Genomic DNA, 19265 nt, shown 5'->3' with positions numbered 1-19265 from the left:
AATTCCCGCTAAGTATTAGGTCACGTTTATCGCTAGTAAACTAAACTGACATAGTTGTACCTGAGAAACTCTGCTCCGATTGACGGATGAGATCATCTATGTGGTCAAGCATGCTGTCGGGGTTTACCAAGGAAGATATCTGGGGGACAGCAACAGCCTCAGGTTGAGAATTCGTCCTCTGCAGTGGAGTAAATGGTAGCTCAAACGAACTTTGCCGGGAGTGGATTTCAGGAGAAGAGAACTGGGGATGCACGTGTCGGCTCAGGGACTGCTGTGACTGGCTTGCTGTCATCATCCCGAACATCTTGTGTAGTAATGCCTCTTGGCTGGCGAATTGGCACTCCAACCATTCCAGGATTCCCCGGAGTAAACGTAGCTCCGTCACTGCTTCATTGTAGTCAGTCTGGGCAACCTGAAGCAAGAGAACACTATAATCAATAACAGGTCATGGCATGTATGTTTTTTTTTTTTTAACAAAATTGGAAAAATTGGCCTTAACAGAGCTAAACTTTGTTGTAAATCAGTCAGTTTGGTGCTGGATGGTCTGATGCCCCGAAGTAGATTTGAACTGGAGCCATACAAGCTCCTTTGGTCCATTTACACTTATAGGAAATTAAACATGCTTGATTCCGTAAACTGAACAAAACTAAAAGAACTAACCGCATTTGTTTTATCCAGTGAGTGTATTGCCTTATCTATTAATCCTCAAACGCTGGATTCTGGGGTGGGCTTCTGGGGAGATGTTAGTATGGCTGAGCTTAGTGGCAAATCATCTTCACTCTCTGACGATGAGTCCTCCGGTGTTTCTTTCAGCTTGCTGGGTGACGCAGTAAAGAGAATCTATGGAAATTAAAACAAAATAAGAACACGTACGTACATACATGATGAATGGGAAATAAAAGTACAGACAAAGTCATGCACGCACTGATGGCAAATCATGGCAACCTATTACTTCGTGCCGGATTTATTACAAGAAGAATCTTGGTGCCAATCTGATGAATGAATTATAATTTTCAATAGTATTGAGTTCGTGCAAAACCTTTTGTAAATCTGAGATAAAACAACAAACCAATCTCAAATGCGAACTAAGTCAGTTATGCACGGAGCCTTCAATATCAAAGTTATCGCAGAATGAGCTTGATCCGGTGTACGTGTAACACACAGTTTTCAAACTGATCTTTCAACTATCATGGGCAATAAATACTTAAATACAGTCATACCTTTCCTTTTGGTTTTTCCGCTGGTTTTCGCTTCGCCTTGATGTTTTCTGCTTTCCGGGCTTTTTTTTGTTCGGTCAGGGGACTGGACAGCATCTAAGATCTAACGATGACAACCAAATGAGAAAGGTAAGTTTAAAGCTGATGTGTGTCTCCAAAACTTAAGCCCCATTCAAACCAACAAAACATGTTTAATTAAACCAGGTTTAACAAACTGAAAATTGGTAACAGAAAGCGGCTGAACCATTAGCTTTGACATGGGATTCAAGTAAACTTTTAAGTTATGCTTTCATTTGTACTAAATCAATAGTCGACAAAAATCTGAAAGCAGCTTTTATGAAGGAAACAATTTTAAACTGTGTTAAACTAAGCAGCTTTTAAACGTGTTAAAGCTTTGGTGTGAATGGGGCATAAGACTTAAAGCGGGCGTATCCAGTTGTTTCGTCCCATGGTCATTTCGTTCCAAGTCAAAGTCACATCGTTTCATTAAAAGTGTTTGCGCTCCGCAACAGAAATAGATTATACAGCTCATCTCAAGCCGAGAAAAGATCAAGAAATTTGTCTCAAACATGTCCGTCTCCCCAATCGTCTTGCGTATACAATCAGTTACAGTTGTAATAGACAATACGTATGATAAACACAATGGACCGAAGAACCGGCCACGCGCGCGCGCGGCACGCAAGTTGACGCTCACAAACAATATTTTTGTCTATGCTAAGTATCTTTTAACTTTCCATCAAACCATATTTAATTTTTTTAGTTAAGTCAATTGCCCTTCTTCTGAATGAAAAGAGAATCTTATGAAACGTCTGTACGCACGTTAAATTTACGCGACAGTGGAAATCCACCTTCACATTTGTTTTTCAAGATTGTGTTAAGGTGGATTTCCACTGTCGCGTAAATTTAACGTGCGTACAGACGTGAATTTAGCTGGCTTTACGTACGTAAATAGAATAAAGGTGGATTTCCACTGTCGCGTAAATTTAACGTGCGTACAGACGTGAATTTAGCTGGCTTTACGTACGTAAATAGAATAAAGGTGGATTTCCACTGTCGCGTAAATTTAACGTGCGTACAGGCGTGAATTTAGCTGGCTTTACGTACGTAAATAGAATAAAGGTGGATTTCCACTGTCGCGTAAATTTAACGTGCGTATAGACGTGAATTTAGCTGGCTTTACGTACGTAAATAGAATAAAGGTGGATTTCCACTGTCGCGTAAATTTATCGTGCGTACAGAAGTGAATTTAGCTGGATTTACGTACGTAAATAGAATAAAGGTGAATTTCCACTGTCGCGTAAATTTAACGTGCGTACAGAAGTGAATTTAGCTGGCTTTACGTACGTAAATAGAATAAAAGTGGATTTCCATTGTCGCGTAAATTTTACGTGCGTACAGACGTGAATTTAGCTGGCTTTACGTACGTAAATAAAATAAGAATGGATGTATGAGCCGCGTGCGTAAACGTAAAAAGTTGATCAGTGTACGCACATAAAATTTACGCGACAGTGTTTGCTCCTGTACTTGTTATTTTTTCTGTGAAAATAGAAAACCTAAGACCCGATAACTGTAAGACAAATCAAAAAATTACTTACCAGTTTTCGTTTTGCTTTTGCTTGTTGGCGTGGCTGCAGATCGTTTTCAGTGTTCGGTTCTTGTGCAGGTTCCTCGATGACAGGATACCATCTTAAAGTTGCTGAGTGTTCCTTCTTTCCTTTCCCCCAGATAACACGAATTTTCTGGCCCTCTTTCAGTGGTGACGGATCTACTATGGCTGACCGAAAAACATCAGAGTACTGGCCACGATTCCAGTTGACACGCGCAATTTGATTAGTCATTTTTTTCTCTTAGTTGGACAAAAGTCGATAACTCAACAGTAAATGTTAAACTGTTAACTGCGTATGGACTCTTTATATGGGCTAACAAAAGTTTGTGCGGATCGAAAATCCTGTTATTCGATTGGTTTTTTTAGATCCTTTTGTCTTGTATTAGGTTAAACTTGAATTCTGATGAGTTTGAAAAACAATGTATTTTTAAAACTAATTAGGGATTGACCTCAACCACTTGTCAACTGACAAGTTCACACCTATTGTTTAGCATAGAAACAAAACTTAAAAAAAGTCACAACTGTCGGCAACTTTCCGTTTTTTGCTTTTCAAAAAGCTCCTTACATAAATTTTCTTTTCGATTAAACAAGGGATAATTTAAGTGCGGAGCCGTTTCATATGACCTCCGGTCTTCACACATTTTTTTTAAAGCATCGCGCACACGGCATGCCTTAACACTACATCTGCGGCGTGCACAATCAGTACAAATCACAAGTTTGCATGTATTGTTTTCGAAAAGAGTATGTTTCAAACCACACCAAAAAGCGTGTTGTCAGCCCGGTTGTCAGTTGCTTCCGCAGAAATTGATAAGTTAATTTAAAAGAACATTCATTAACACTTTTTCTTTTACTATCTCGTTTCCTAACTTTAGCTTTATTTTTCTATTTACAAAAGTGCACTTACGATACTGTTGAGTCGCCTTTATGGCCTCTAGTAAATATAAAGAGCAACGTGTACTTTTTAAGTGTGGCGCGTGCGACACAGAATCAATGTGTTAACTTTGTTTGTGATGTAACTAAGAGGTCATAATCGCGCATGCTTTCGAAGGATTATAGACGTCGAAAATAAAACAATTCACTAGCACATCTACGACGCGGCTTTTCTAACAGACTGATTTTTCTAATTGAACTTTTTTCGCCGTTTTCTTTTTTTTCATTGATGCTTTGTTAAAAGTCGATCATGTGAACAAGGGGAAAAACAAAAAAAATATGGCTTTCATGGGCTGCGTAACAGTTGGTCATTGCTTTTATTACATTTGGTGGCTCCTAAAGGAGTTTACACATGCTTCGTGCAATGCAGTGCAAGTTAATGCTTGGTTGCTCCCCCCTTTGCGACGATAACTGCTGGAATGGCTTCTCGGAGGACGTGGTCAATATACTTGTTGCACTTCTCAGCTGTTACTTTCTTTGTCCAGAACTTCTGAATGCCATCAATAAGCTCCTGTTTCGTGGTGGGCTTTACTCGCGTTTCCAAGTAGAATTTCAACTCGTGCCATAAATTTTCTATGGGGTTGAGGTCTGGGCTTTCCGGAGGGGTACGCCACCAGTTGATTCCATTCTCTTCGAAGAAGGCTTTGGCAATTCTTGAAGTGTGTTTGGGGTCGTTGTCTTGCATGAATCGGTGGTCTGGCAGTGTGTTACGGAGGAAAGGGATCAGCGTGCTTTCCAGGATACTGCAGTACAAGTCAGCCTCCATAATGCCCTCGAAGATGCAGATTTTGGTTGCGCCGAGTCTGCTGATGCCGGCCCAAACATAAACCTTCAACGGGTGCTTCGGCTTCGGCTTTCTTTTGGCAGGCTCATCGATCTTCCGATAACATGTTCGGCGAAATTGTTGGAGGGAGATCGAACATTCATCGCTGAAAACAACATTGTGGAATGTGTCTCCAGTGTCCATCACTCGTTGGGCATACTCCAGCCTCTTGGCTTTGTTTGCGTCTCGAATCAGCTGGCAGTATCTGGTATTTTGGAGAGTCCATCCTTGTTCTTTGCGTGATCTTCGGACTGTTGATGCGTGGACTGTTACACCATGCCTGGCAAGCCTCTTCTGGATCTGGTGGCTAGTTGTTTCATCGTTTTCCCTCATCTGAACGTCGATGAAGGTTTTGGCTGCTTCGTTCAGTTTTCTCGGCCGACCAGATCTGGCGAGGTTATCGATCGATCCGGTAAGTTTCACTTTCTTGACTATTCTTGCTACGCTCGGATAACTAACTCAGAGACCTTCATCCACTAACTGTTTGAAAATTGCAATAGGTTGAAGACCAAATTCATCGAGAGCATGAATCCGTTTTCGTGTATAGCTAGATACCTTCGGCATGATTGCAGACTTAGTAATAGATATGCGAGGTCGATCCAAACAAACTACCTGAACCACGGTTGCCATGATTATGTATCCATCTATGGTTGTTGAGATGAAACCTCGAGTGAATTGAATATATTACTGTAACTTAAAGCGTCATTTTAAGAGAATCGTTTACCGAAAATTCGATACCTTTCTCTCAAAAAATCGAATTCCTCTTCGAAAATTCGAGACTGACCTTCCGAAATTTCGAATAGCCGCTCGAAAATTCGAACGAATTTTCGAGTTGTATTTCGCCGACAAGGCCGTAATTTCGATCGTGTCAAAACAATAGCGGCTTCGAAAATGCGCTGTTTTTCGCTACTTTTCGCTGAATTTCGTCCTTCGCCGAATTTCAACGAAATTCGTCGAAATTCACTGTCATTACTTTTGCACAGTACTGTAAGTATGGCTACCGTTTTTATTGCAATTTCTCTTTCACATTGAATTTTAGTTTTGAGGAGAACGATGTAAACCTCTAGTTTCGGGGTCTTGGACTTGTATCTAGCTAGGTAGATATAATACCGGGCAATTAGCAGGTAATGATTGAAAGCGTGAAATTGGGTGGATTCTGGTTTGAAACCCTACAAAAATTCAGTAGCACTGGGATTTATGTCATCAGAACGCTTGAAGTTCCACCAATTTAAGACATCCTTCCAGAAACGTTTGACAGCAGGGCACTTTTAAAACTTACTGATGGTACACACTCTGTTAATCAACGTGAAGTTCTCATGTATTATTTTCAGGTTTCCCTTAATGAAAAAATATCTTATGGGTTTTAAAGTGTGGTTTTCACTGGCGACACAAGCACTGGCCCAAGCACAAGAGAAGGAAAAATTTCGATCCTTGCGCTAGTCCTAATGCTTGCGTCAAGGCCGTTTTCGTGGTCAAATAAGCAGTCTTACGCTTGTGCTGGTGTTTGTGACTGTGCTTGCGTTGCTTGTGAAAACCAGTCTTAACTTTTCCCTGGAACTTTTGGAAGTCATATCTTGATAGTATCCCTCGAAGTGTGACTAGTTGATGTCCAAAATGTATCATTGTTTATTTTGCCAAGATTGTTTCTAACCCTAAAGATACTTGACGGATGGATAATTACTTTTTTGGGTGGGGTGGTTGTGTAATTACTTTTCAAACAGCCAGCTGCAAAAATAACTCGTCAACCACAGAATTCTGAATAGTTTAATTAATGAATATTAAAATTAATTAAGTTAATGAATAAATTAATTTATTTATAAAGCAATAAATGAAAAAGAAAAGAGAATCTGTCGTTTATACAGAATGTTACGGGTCAATGGTGCTAAAAGCGGGACTGCCAAAACAGCTTATTTTATTTTATTTTATTTTTTTATAAATAACTCATCCTTGTTCAGGATTTTTTATTTTGGTAACTCCTAAGCACCCCCTCCACCCCACCCCCATCCCCACTCAGACTGTGGGTCAAACGCAGGTATTGAATTACCGATCAACCCTTCAGCGTGACCTCGACAAAAGAACTCTTGATTCTTGCATTCGATACCTTTAAGAGGGAGATTTTTGGGGATAACGGATGCTTTTAAATTTGAAGTTAGATTTAGGTAAAAACTGACCTCGGTTTTTATAAATTTCTTTTGCTTGCAGATTTCAAATTTAGAAATATATAGATTGATGCCATGAAATCACTGTGGAAGAAGCGTGCATGGCAGTGAAAAGTAATATTATTCTTACCATTTCAACCATATCCTTGTAATAATTTTTTTTCTTACTACATTGGTTTTATTTGATTTTCAGAATGCAATGCCTTAACTACATAGACAGCTGAAGCAACAGCTAATTCAAAGACACCTGTGACTCATTAATTCCTAAAAAGACATTGGGTACAACAGATGTTTTTTTTAAACTTTTTTTTTAATTGACTTCCAATGAAGAGTTACAGAGAAATAGTTAAAAACATACATGCAAGCTAAGAAAGTAAAATATAATACAATACAAGGCTTAATAAGCTTTAAAAAATTAGTAGAAATAAAAAGATGTTTGATTACAATTTACAATACCCAAAGTGCAGCTTACGTTAAATAGGCAAAAATTACAAAAAGGTAGGTTTTAGTTCTATGGCATTTAAAGATTGATTTGTAATTTTGAATATTTATGTTTTTCTATGTCAAGTTTGCTTCTCAGAACAGCAACGAAGATATCAAAGAAATAGGGGTCTTCTTCTCTCGAGGCAATGTAAATGTAATATTTTGCAATTATCAAACTGAGGTTCAGGCCAAGTTGCAACGCAATATTGTTGGTGAAGCGATAGATAATATTTTCTTTGTTGAGTTCGATAGACTCCTCAGTTTTTGTATTCCACCAATTTGTAAATTCTGTCCAAAAGCTTTTGACTAATGAACAAGAAATAAATAAGTGGGTTAGTGTTTGTTTTTGTTTGCAAAGATAACATTTTTCCTTCTCCTTAATTTTATCTCTAAATAAGGTTGCGTTAGTTGGCAGAATATGGTGCACAGCTTTGACTTGTAAGATGGCGAGTTTAATATCTTTAGTGACATTAAATGGAATATTGTAGATTGTTTGAATTGCGTTTTCATCTAAGTTTGCTTGCCTCATTCTTCTTTCAGCAGTTGGGTCGCTGTTTTGCAAGAAGGCTTATTTAATTACACAGTGTCTGGGACCGGAGCAGAGGTTTCGTGGGCGTCTTTCAATATTCGAATCCAGTCTCGGGGGATCGCGCTACACAATGCGAGATATTTCAGAAAGTTGGAAGATTTGAAAGAAAACTTGTTACTAAACTCTTCAGGGGCAAGGAATTTGTTTTTGTTGAAGATATCTTAAACTCTAGTGATTCCAGCATTGTGCCATTCTCTGTAATATACGGACAGGCCTTCTATTTTAATAAACCTGTTATTCCAGATGATTTCCTCTAGTATTTGTTCTTCTTTGTGATTCAATGTTTGCCAGATTAAAAGTGCATCTTTATAGAAATCAATTGGTAAATTTAAATTAAGATACTTAAGATCACAATTGCATTTGAATAAAAAAGGGCCACCTAAGTGTCTTATAAATACCAGCGGTATGTGACTCCAGCTGGCATCCTCTTTACTTTCATATAATCTGCTTATCCAAACCACTTAAAGTGCATTATTATTTCGAAGTCGGGCAGATTTAAGCCACCTTTAGATATTGGGCCAATTAACATGTTCTGCTTAATTTTCGGTTTGCCGCTCCACACGAAGTCACAAATAGTTTGCTTGACTGAAGCTCTAAAAGTTACGGGAAACTTGAGTACTGATGTGTTATAAATAACCTTAGATAGGCCCAGGGATTTCAGGATAGTATGACAGCTGTACAAGGTGAGGTTTCTTGGTTTCCATAAATTCAAAAGATTTTTCATGCATTTTAATTTTTCTACAGAGTTCTTTTGGAAGCATTCATTTTCATCGTAAGAGAAATTAATTCCGAGAGTGCATATTGCTTCTAATGGCCAAGCAATATTAAAAGGTTTTGAATTATCACCTTTGTTTGCACCTATCCACATCGATCGATCCCTTCTGTCTCAGATGTGTTTACTTCTAGGCTGGAACATTCTTGGAAGGCGCGAAGGAGTTTAAACAAGTTTTCTGCAGAAGTTGTATCAGACACAAAGGCGGTTGTATCATCGGCATACTGGGAGAGCTTGAATTCTTTACCATAAATTTTTATACTGTGGATGTTATCATCATTTCTTATGACGTTTGCTAAAATGTCGGCACAGAGAGTGAAAAGAATGCCGGACAGCGGGCAGCCTTGTCTAACTCCGCGTTGTAGAGAGAAAAATTCGGAAGCATATCCATTATTAATGACACAGCTGGAGCACCCATAATAAAAAGTTGTGATGGATCTTCTAAGTTGAGGGCCAAAATTAAGCACTTCGAACATCTTGCTTAAGAAGTTCCAATCGACTGAATCAAGAGCCTTTTTGAAATCAATGAACAAAGCGAAGCTAGGTATAGCTTTTAAAGAAGATACCCGCAGTATATCCTTCATCAGCCTGATGTTCAGGTGAGTCGAGCACTTCACCAGATGCAAAAAAAGCAAAGAGCGGAGATGTTAACTTCCCTGAAGAAGTCGAAGAACATGAGGCCGTCGACGAAATCTTTACAGCTTTGAATATGGCTGAAGGCCTTCACAAAACACTGGAAGAGATAAATCGAAAGTTGGAAAAGCTATATGCTATCCAAATAACAGTGAACGATGTCCAAGCGTCTCTGCAGAAATTGGAAGGAAGAATACAGAAGTTGGAATGCTCTCAAACAACTGCCAACCGTGACATTGAGAACCTGACAGAAAGATTCAAAGCGGCCGAAAAGCAACAACAAAAGTTGGCAGCGAGCCTAAATGATCTTCGGGAGCAAACTACCCATGCTTTAACCGATTTGCAGGAGGCAAATGATGATCTACAAGCCAAGCTTAAAGAGGTAGAAGACAAAAATCTCTATTTAGAAGCATACTCGTGACGAAAAAACATAATATTTGAAAATGTTCTACAAGCCACAGACAAAGAAGACACTGAATCAGCTCTTCGCACCTTCCTCGAAATGGAACTAGGCTACAAAGATGCAAATACCGTTGAATTTCAGAGAGTTCGTCGCTTAGGAAAAAAGAGGGACGAACAGAAACCCAGACCAATTATTGCGAGGTTCCTTCGATATAAGAATTGTGAAGAAATATTATCTATGGGCTCTCGTCTGCGTGGAAGCACCTTTAAGATGTATCAAGATAAGAAGCTAGAAAGAAGCTAGAAAAAACAACATCCCAGCATCATTTAGTAGAGCAGAACCTGATAAGCTCTTTATAAAAGGTAAATTTTGGCCAGTTGGTAAGCCTCTCAAGATACCAAAATAGGTGAGATTATTTTTCTTCATAATTTTGCTCATTAGTTAACCACGGCCGTGGTATTTTTTCATGAGACCGCTTTTGCCACCCACTTATATGCCAGATAATTTTGTTGGCGATCGGAAAGGAACTCGTAGTTATCCTTTACCCTTTTGCACGATTCTAGGCTTAAGTCCTAGCTCCCCTTACATGTCCCTTGCTGGAGAGGTGTCTTATCTATTTGCGTATATTTGTTTTTGTGAATGTCTTGTTTTGTTTCTATGTTTTTGTAGCGTAGTTGTTTGTTTTAATAGAAAACGTCCAGCACTAATTATAATTCTTATCATGCTGTCCAGTGATTGTGGAGCTTTGTCACCAGGTCATACAGGTATTTGTCTACAAAGCTTCCCAGGAGAATGCCTATGGCTTTGACTATAGCATCACTAAATGTCAGGGGATTAAGAGACAACACAAAACGTAGAGAGATGTTTAACTGGCTCCGCACAAAACATTTTTCAATGTATATGCTACAAGAAGTCCATTGCACTGAAAACACTAATCACGTATGGTCTGCAGAATGGGGCTATCAAGCTATTTTTAGCAACTACAAGAGCAATAAAGCAGGGGTATGCATACTTTTCAATAACAACTTTGATTTTCAAATTGAAAAGGTTTTCATTGATCCCCAAGGACGCTTCATTATTTGCGACATTAAAACCAATGAAAAATTTTTAACCTTGGCTAGTATATACGCTCCTAATGAAGACAATCCAGCCTTCTTCCTTGACTTCTTTGATCACCTTACCGACTTTAAAGGCGATGACATTATCATAGGAGGAGATTACAATCTTGTACTCGATCTGGATAAGGAAAAAAGAGGCGGCCTTGCCAAAACTCATCAAAATAGTGTTAAAATCGTTCCCGAATTTTCTGAGAAATTAGATTTGGTTGACGTCTGGAGGATTTTACATCCTGATACTAGTAGTTTCACTTGGAGACAGCGTCGTCCAAGAATACAATGTAGACTCGATTTCTTTTTAGTAAGCCAAAGCATGGTTAATATTACAAGTTCCACAGATATCATCCCAGGCTATAAAACGGACCATTCGATGATTACGTTACGCTTATCACTTCATTCAAATCCACGCGGACCGGGTTTCTGGAAATTAAATACATCTTTTTTAACTGAATTGGACTATGTAAACCAAATCAAAGCAACAATTCAGGAAACGTATGACGAGTACAAAAACGATGAATCAGTCAACCCCTCCCTCCTTTGGGAAATGATAAAGCTAAAAGTGCGCGAAAAATCGCTCCGCTACTCGAAGAATAAAACGAATCAGGCTTAACAACGCGAAATGTATGTGGAACAAACAATTGCCAGATTACAAGAGGAACTCGACAACAGAACTACTGGAGTCGCACCCTCTTCTCACCTGGAGGAGAGATTGAGCGATAGTAGACTGGAGCTTGAGAAGATTATTGAATTTCGCACTAAAGGTGCAATTTTGAGATCTAAAACTAGATGGTACAATGAAGGTGAGAAAAACACCAAATATTTTTTAAATCTGGAGAAACGACACTTTAAGCAAGGGACAATTAGTCAAATTAAAATAAATGACCGTGAGTTTGTTACCTCGAATAAAAAAATATTAACAGAATGCGTATCATTCTACAAAAACCTCTATTCAACCAAAAGCATGACATACGACCAAAACGATGCAACCTTTTTTCCTGAGCGTGAAGATGGAAGCGCTATCCACGAACAAGCTGAGCTAACTATGTTTGAAGGAGGGCTTACCGAAAAAGAATGCCTAGAGGCACTCAAAGGTATGGGAACAGAAAAGACCCCTGGGACTGACGGTTTTCCAGCCGAATTTTACAAAGTATTTTGGAATGATATATCTGCCATCCTTACTAGAGCACTGAACTATGCTTATGAAACTGGACAACTCTCAGTAACTCAGAGAAGAGGAATCATCAAACTCATTCCTAAGAAAGATGCAGAACCATTCTTTATCAAAAACTGGAGGCCTCTAACCCTCCTGAACTGCGACTACAAAATAGCGGCAAAGGCAATTGCTAATCGATTGAAACCTTTTCTTCCTAATCTCATCAATTATGACCAGACGGGTTTTATAAAAGGTAGATTTATTGGAGAAAACATTCGCCTTATCGATAGTGTCATTTGCTATGCCAGCACTACTCTTGTTTTTGGATTTTGAAAAAGCTTTTGATACGATAGAATGGTCCTTCATAAGAAAAACTTTTCAATACTTTGGTTTTGGGAGCAGCATCCTAAAGTGGCTTAATCTTTTTTATTGCCGCCCAGAAAGCTGTGTTTTGAACAACAGTTGGGCGAGTGATTTTTTTGAAATTCAAAGAGGTGTAAGGCAAGGTTGTCCTCTCTCACCTTACTTGTTTGTTTTGTCAGTTGAAGTGCTAGCCAAGGCAATTCGGGAAAACAAAAATATCAAAGCTATCTTCGTGAACGGTAAAGAAATTAAATTAAGTCAGTATGCAGACGATACAACACTCATACTTGATGGTACAAAGGAATCTTTAAGAGCCTCTCTTAAAACGCTGGATGAGTTTTATGAAGTGTCTGGTTTAAAACTTGATGATAAGAAAACAGAAGCCCTTCGGATTGGAGTAAATAGCGGGAACGATGGAATATCAATTTCTGGAAGAAATTTTAAATGGCCTAAATACAAAGTTAAGGCTTTAGGCGTCTGGTTTTCAATTGACCCGGAAGAAACAATAACCTTAAATTACAATGAAAAACTGGATAAGGTTCGAAACGTTTTAAGCTGCTGGAAATACCGCAGACTTACCCTAATTGGAAAAATTACAGTCTTAAAGAGCCTAGTAGCTTCTCAACTCGTATATGTGCTTTCTCCTTTACATAAAAATGTGAAAGCTATCAAAGAAGTAAATAAGCTATTCTACTCATCCCTCTGGAATGAAAAAGGCGATAAAATAAAGCGAGATATAATTATTAATGATTACCCAAATGGGGGTCTCAAAATGATAGGTATACAGGTTTTTAGCAAGTCCCTAAAAGCGACATGGATTAAAAAATATCTAGACGAAGGAAATCAGGGGAAATGGAAATATTTTTTTGATCTTGAGCTAGAGAGGCATGGAGGTTCAGTAGTACTCACTAGTAACCTAAACAAGAAAGACACCATAGAGAATCTCAAGATTAAAAACTGCTTTATAAAAGAGACTCTGCTAATTTGGGCAGAAGTCAATTTTTAATGAACACATAATGTCAGAGAAACAATTTCTTGAACAAATTTTATGGCACAACTCGCTAGTAAGAATCGATAACTACCCTATCTTCTATCGAGAATGGTTTGACAGGGGCGTCACGAAAGTGAAACATTTGAAGGATGCCTCCAACAATTTTTTGTCATTAGCTGAAATGCGGCGCAAATACAACCTTAATATTTGCCCTCTAAAATACTATGGCCTTTTGTCAACTCTGAAATCTCTTCGGAATACATATAAAAACAACTATACCAACAATTGTGATTATGAAAGCTTCGTGGCCAAATTAACAAAGTGCCAAAGTGCAAACAGACTGGTTTACACTAAATTAATTTCCACAAAATGCACGCACCCATCTCATAATCAAAAGAAATGGCTAAAAGACTGCCAACTGGATGATGTTGATTCAATTAAATGGCGAGATGCCCATCAACTAGCCTCTAAATACACTAAAAGTACGAGAATTCTTGAATTCCAGTTCAAATTTTTACATAGACGAATAGCAACAAATGACTTCCTAACAAAAATTAAAGTAAGGGACAACCCAAACTGCTCCTTTTGTAATGGGGAACAGAAGAAACCTTTTCATCTCTTTTGCTCTTGTCCTAAAGTGGCCTCTTTCTGGCATGATTTAACTGTAAGGCTAACTTTTCTCCACATTACTCCCGGACATTACATAATAGACCCACTTGTCGCTGTCGGTCTAAAGCCGGATTCTTCCAAGAACTACCAGCAAATTAATTTTTCCTGCCTCCTAGCTATGAATTATATCTGGATGAGCAAAAGAAAAGATACCGCACCAAAGGTAAAAGGTTTTCTACAATACTTGAAATCAATTTACAATATGGAGGCCAATGCAGAATGCGCTCATTCCAAAAAGTGGGAATTTTTGAACACTTTTTGCTAGAAAGCCTTGTTTTTTTTTTAGTTATCAGTGTCTCACACCACTGTACATTTTGCCTGTTTTTTTGACTTTGGGTACATTTGCTCCGCTTTCACTGCCCTTAATTCAAGAAAAAAAAAACACAAACTGCTTTGTAGATATAAGTACTGTATTATAAAATAATAAAATATGACTGCAGCGTTTTCTTAATTGTAATTGTCAGTAATGTATTTTTTTTATTACTTTACTTATTGATCATTTCAAAATCTGTATTGCAATTGTAAGTAATTAATTATAGCTTATGTGTAGTGTTGTTGGTTATTGCGATATACTCATTTGTAACGCTGTAATTATAAGTAATAGGGATAAAACAAAGAAGTAAGTAAGTAAGAACTGATAATAGTGTAAGTTATTGCATTGTATTGTAGCGTAAGCGTATCCTTTGTAGACCGTATGTTAGTTTTGCATGGTAACGTGTAAGTATTGTAAGTAGAGTAAACGTCGTATTATAAATAGGGTAGGAACAATGTAAGTAACTATGTGTTTTTGATTAATTTAATAAAAAAATAAATAAATAAAAAAAAAGCAATCTGATAATCAATATTAAGAAGTGATATTGGTCGCCAATTTTCTAAGTAAAGTCAGTTTTTTTGGTACAACTTTAATGATTCCCTGTTTTTGAGTAATATTTAGTTGCCCGTGCTTGAGGCCGTAGTTGAAGCTTTGAACCATTTTATCCCCTAATAAAGGCCAGAAGTGTAAATAAAATTTGAAGGAGAACCCGTCACTTCCTGGACATTTACCTTTTGCGAACTGCTTTAGGGTTCGTAAACATTCTTCTTGGGTAAGAGGCAATTCAAGCTCTTTTTGCTCGTTCTCGTTTAATTTAGTTAAACTAGGATCGTTAAAGAATAAATTGTCATGGACATCGCTGGTAGGTACTGCTGTATACAGATTTTGGTAGAACAGTTTTTGATGCGCTAAAATTTCATCAGAATTTGTGATTTCCTGGCCATTTTCCAGTTTAAGTCCGGATATATATGATTTAGAATTTTGCCTTTTTTCTAAGTTTAGGAAATATTTGGTATTTTTTCACCTTGTTCGTGCCATCTTGTACGGCTTCTTATAATGGCTCCTTTGGTCTTATATGCCGCTCGCTTATCAAGCTTCGATCTGAGACAGTATAGCTTGGTGATGTTCTCTTTTGTTCTATGTGTCGCTAGTATTCTCAACAGGGTGTCAATCTGATTGGAAAGCTCTTTTTTAGCAACTCTACGTTCTCTATTTTTCCTTTTGCAGTATTGCACACAGAATCCTCTTATTTCCATTTTGATCATGTCTTAGGCAAGACCTTTGTCCTCCAAATAGCAATATTTGCTTTTGTATTTTGAGATCCTATTCTCTAACTGATAAATGAAAATGTTATCGTTCAGTAGAGAATTATTAAATTTCCAGAAACCAGGGTCTGTTGGTACATAATCTTTAGATCGGAGATTTAAAACTATTGCCCAGTGATCAGAAAGTGTGGAGCTACAGATGACCGTGCTTAATACAAGGGAAGACAGTTTTGCCAAAACTAACCAATAGTCTAGACTACATTGTACTTTTAAAGCTTTATCACGGGAGTCCGGTCGTTTCGCTGCAAATAGAAGTCAATTCACTTCAGTGAAGTTGTTTCGCTACAAAGTCGTTTCGCTACAGAATTAAACTCAAGAAAAATTCAGACTTCGTGTTAGTTTTCGTATGTAATATGTTCGGTTAAAATTTGAAGTTTTCTCGATCAATAGAATGGTATTACCGAGTGTTTCTTGCGGCCAAAGAACAACAAAGTTAGTGGTTTTCCCAAAGGTCAAATAAGTGGACTCGATCGATGGAATCATTTGTATTACCCAGTTTTCCCAAAGGTCAATAATGTTAGTTTTCGTATGTAACATTTTAATATCTTCGGTGAAAATTTGGAGTATTCTATTGAACAAATTATCTCAAGCGGACTCGATCAATGGAATTGTGACACCCAGTTTTCTTGCGGCTAAATAAGGACAAAGTTAGTTTTCGTATGTAATATGTTCAATGAAAATTGGAACTGGTTTTCTGCACAAGCGGACTCGATCGATGAAATTGTATTACCCAGTTTTCCCAAAGGTCAAATAAGAATAAAGTTATGTAACATGTAATATGTTTGGTGAAAATTTGTAGTATTCTATTGTACAAACTCGAGCCGTTTTATGAAGCTGCTGGGTCGTTGAGGTAGGAGCACGCTTTTAATAACTTTCTTGCACTGCGGGCACTAGAGTTGAATTCATCCCAGAGGTTGAAGATCTTGGTCTGGAGGTCTTGGAACTTTTTCTTCTGGATGCGCCCGTGACTTTTTCTCGGAAACTAGCCTGATTTGAAGGGATGTCCGACGGGCCTCACGGTGAAGGAGACTGATTAGCAGGTATAAAGGAAGCTGGGATTTTCCAGACGCGCAGCGATTCAGCCCAAGATGCCAGCCCTCGATGTCGTTGTTCGTGCGGATGGACTTAATGAAGATACTCCATGATGAAGGCAGCCGCGTGTTGCCTGTGATCCAGGTGCCGCCGACGTACTGGATGAAGTGCTGGAGTTTCGGGATTGACGCCATTGTTTGAAGCCGTTCATGCATATCAGGAATCTCATTTGCTGGAAGGAACGGCAGGGCCATTGTCTTTCTGATGTAGGCGTACCTTCCCCTGTCATTTGTACAGTCCGCCTGTAGTCCCAACTCTTGAACCTGAAGAAAGAATAGAACACACAATAATTAATTAAATAAGCTGCATTGTATCGATCTATTACACAAACTATACGTGCGGTTACACACAACACGGTAAATGGCATTTCCCGTGGTAAATTTCCCCGCGGTACATCACACTTGTGTTTTAGTGTACTGTGGTTCCAGCAGTTACACGCGAATAGCGATTTCCCAAGGTAAAACAAATGTCATGCAAATGTGGCGGGAAATTGAATCACAACTTCTTGAGTCACGGAGTTTGATTCTAGAGAATTAGTGTGCCTCATAGCTGTCGTTCTCTTGGTATCATGCCGACGACTTTCTGCTTACCTTTTTATGCGATACTTATGCGAAGGAGATTTCAAAGGTGGCGGTTGCTTGCAATGATACAACAGAGTACTGCTGTCTTAACTAGACAAATTCGATGTGGAGGAACTAAAGCGCGCACGTGTCGAAGTGTATGGAGTCTTCCTCGACCACAGCTTTGGTTTGAAAGATTGCTAAATGATAGATTGCTTGATGGCTGGTGGAAAGAAAACTTTCGGGTTTCCAGAGCCACTTTTGAATACATCCGTAGATTAGGTGGGCCGGCGTTATCCCGACAAGATACCGCCATGAGAGCCGCAGTTTCAGTGGAGAAAAGAGTGAGCACAAGCTTGTGGCGACTAGCTACAGGGGACTGTTATCGTACATGTGAACTAATGATGGGAGTTTCAAAATCGACAGCAATAGAATGTTGCCATGAATTTGTGCATGAACTAAATTCTCTCCAGGGTGATTTCATAAAGTTTCCGATCACAGGACAAGATGCTATGAAAAAAATTAAGGGATTTTCGCAGATCAGCAAGATTCGGAATGTAGTGGCAGCAATTGACGGAACTCATATTCCAATCAAGGCGCCACAAAATAATCATGAGGACCATTTTAACCGTAAGCACTTCTACAGCTATGTGATGCAGGCTGTTGTTGACTCGCATGGCCTTTATTTAGCAGTTTCAACAGGATATCCAGGCAGCTTACATGATGCGCAAGTTGTGAGACTAAGTGAAATATTTGACGCTGCTGAAAACGAAAACATTTCAATGGAGCCTACAATGGACCTTAATGGTACAGTCATTCGGCCATTAATCATTGGAGACTCAGCATATCCTTTAAAAACATGGCTACTTCGCCCTGTGAAGGACAACGGAACAATAACACAAGAACAAAAGAAATTCAATAAACAGTTGTCGAAAGCAAGAATCGTCTCCAAGCATGCAATTGGAAAGGCGAAGGGGAGATGGCGGGTACTAGAGAAACGTTTAGACGAAGATTCAGACAGAATCCCTGCTACAATCATTGCTGCATGTGTGCTGCACAACATTTGCACATTAAGAGGGGAAGACTATGACGTTTCAGACGATAGCGACGACAGTGACAGCAAAGATGATGAAGACCCCACACCAGGTGCAAACGCAACACTCCAAGCAGTTGTTGATTACGTTGCCGATCTATAGTTCTAAATGTAAACATTGAATAAACAGTTAACTCGTTTTCTGCAAAAAACTGTAAACCGAGATATTTCACTAGAGTACAATCTGTTTAACTTACTTTGATGGACACTGTTCTGAAGTTGGTTTGAGATAAACATGAACGCTAAAGTCTTAAAGAACTACAGTACTAGTTATGTTTACATTAAACTTGAACGTTTGGTTAATATTTGAGTCTGCAAGGTCCATTAATAAAATAAAAACAAGTTTGCCTTATGCTCCATTACAGAAGTGTAACAAAAATAAAGCTCTTCATATTCCTACAGTTTCAATCAAATTTCTTTTTAGAAGAAAAAATGTCACCAAGTTTTCCCAGAACAGACACCATAAATTCTTGGTGTCTACGTTCTGAGTCAGCTTGAAATTTCATCATGGCTTGGATGGCCTCTTTATCTCGCTCTTCAGATTGTCGAATCGATTCTTAAAGCAGTTTAAATAATGCTTTATCCCATTCACTGGTTTGGCCTTCTTCTTGACGTCTCTTCCTTTTTCGTGACCTCTGTTGTGAAACATTCTCCTCACCTGGGCTAGTGCTGTCTTTGCAATTTTCCACGACTGCTAAATCCTTGGGTGCTTCTTCTTTATTCAGATTTTCCGATTCTCTATTCTTCTTATCCTCCATTAATTGGGTTTGCTTGACAAATTTTGGGCGAACTTCGTCAGAGCACCCAAGAAATTCATCCATAATTTCAAAGAACTCGAAAGATTCTCTGCCGCGACCTGTCTTCTTGCTGTTGCCAACAATCACTTTGTACCTTTCGAATAGTGCTGGCCACTTCTCCTTTATTTGAGCTAAATTTCTGGAACTTCCAATGCCAGCCGTTTTGCAATGCTCAGTAA

General features: G+C 38.6%; 2 protein-coding genes and 3 pseudogenes across 2 annotated transcripts in view; 2 read left to right on the top strand and 3 right to left on the bottom strand.

The window, feature by feature from the left end:
* The window catches only part of LOC146450379 (transducin beta-like protein 3), a 223702-nt gene that overhangs the window by 48213 nt on the left and 156224 nt on the right, over positions 1 to 19265 (top strand). The window lies entirely within an intron of this gene.
* Positions 1 to 19265, bottom strand: part of LOC146450389 (uncharacterized) — a 286459-nt pseudogene that overhangs the window by 202825 nt on the left and 64369 nt on the right.
* LOC146450396 (uncharacterized) lies at positions 66 to 3433 on the bottom strand. Its single transcript, XM_085100402.1, has 4 exons — positions 2813 to 3433; positions 1221 to 1320; positions 661 to 840; positions 66 to 412 (listed from the first exon to the last, which is right to left on the bottom strand). The coding sequence occupies exons 1-3, from the start codon at positions 3053 to 3055 to the stop codon at positions 776 to 778; spliced, it is 408 nt and encodes a 135-aa protein (XP_084956528.1). The 5' UTR covers positions 3056 to 3433; the 3' UTR covers positions 66 to 412; positions 661 to 775.
* LOC146450395 (uncharacterized) lies at positions 12199 to 14382 on the top strand (annotated as a pseudogene).
* LOC146450394 (uncharacterized) lies at positions 16371 to 17512 on the bottom strand (annotated as a pseudogene).

This window comes from Pavona decussata, unplaced genomic scaffold (assembly GCF_977016875.1).
Source record: "Pavona decussata unplaced genomic scaffold, jaPavDecu1.1 SCAFFOLD_468, whole genome shotgun sequence".
In the NCBI taxonomy this organism is placed as follows: Eukaryota; Metazoa; Cnidaria; class Anthozoa; order Scleractinia; family Agariciidae; genus Pavona; species Pavona decussata.
This window is presented reverse-complemented; position numbering and strand designations above follow the sequence as displayed.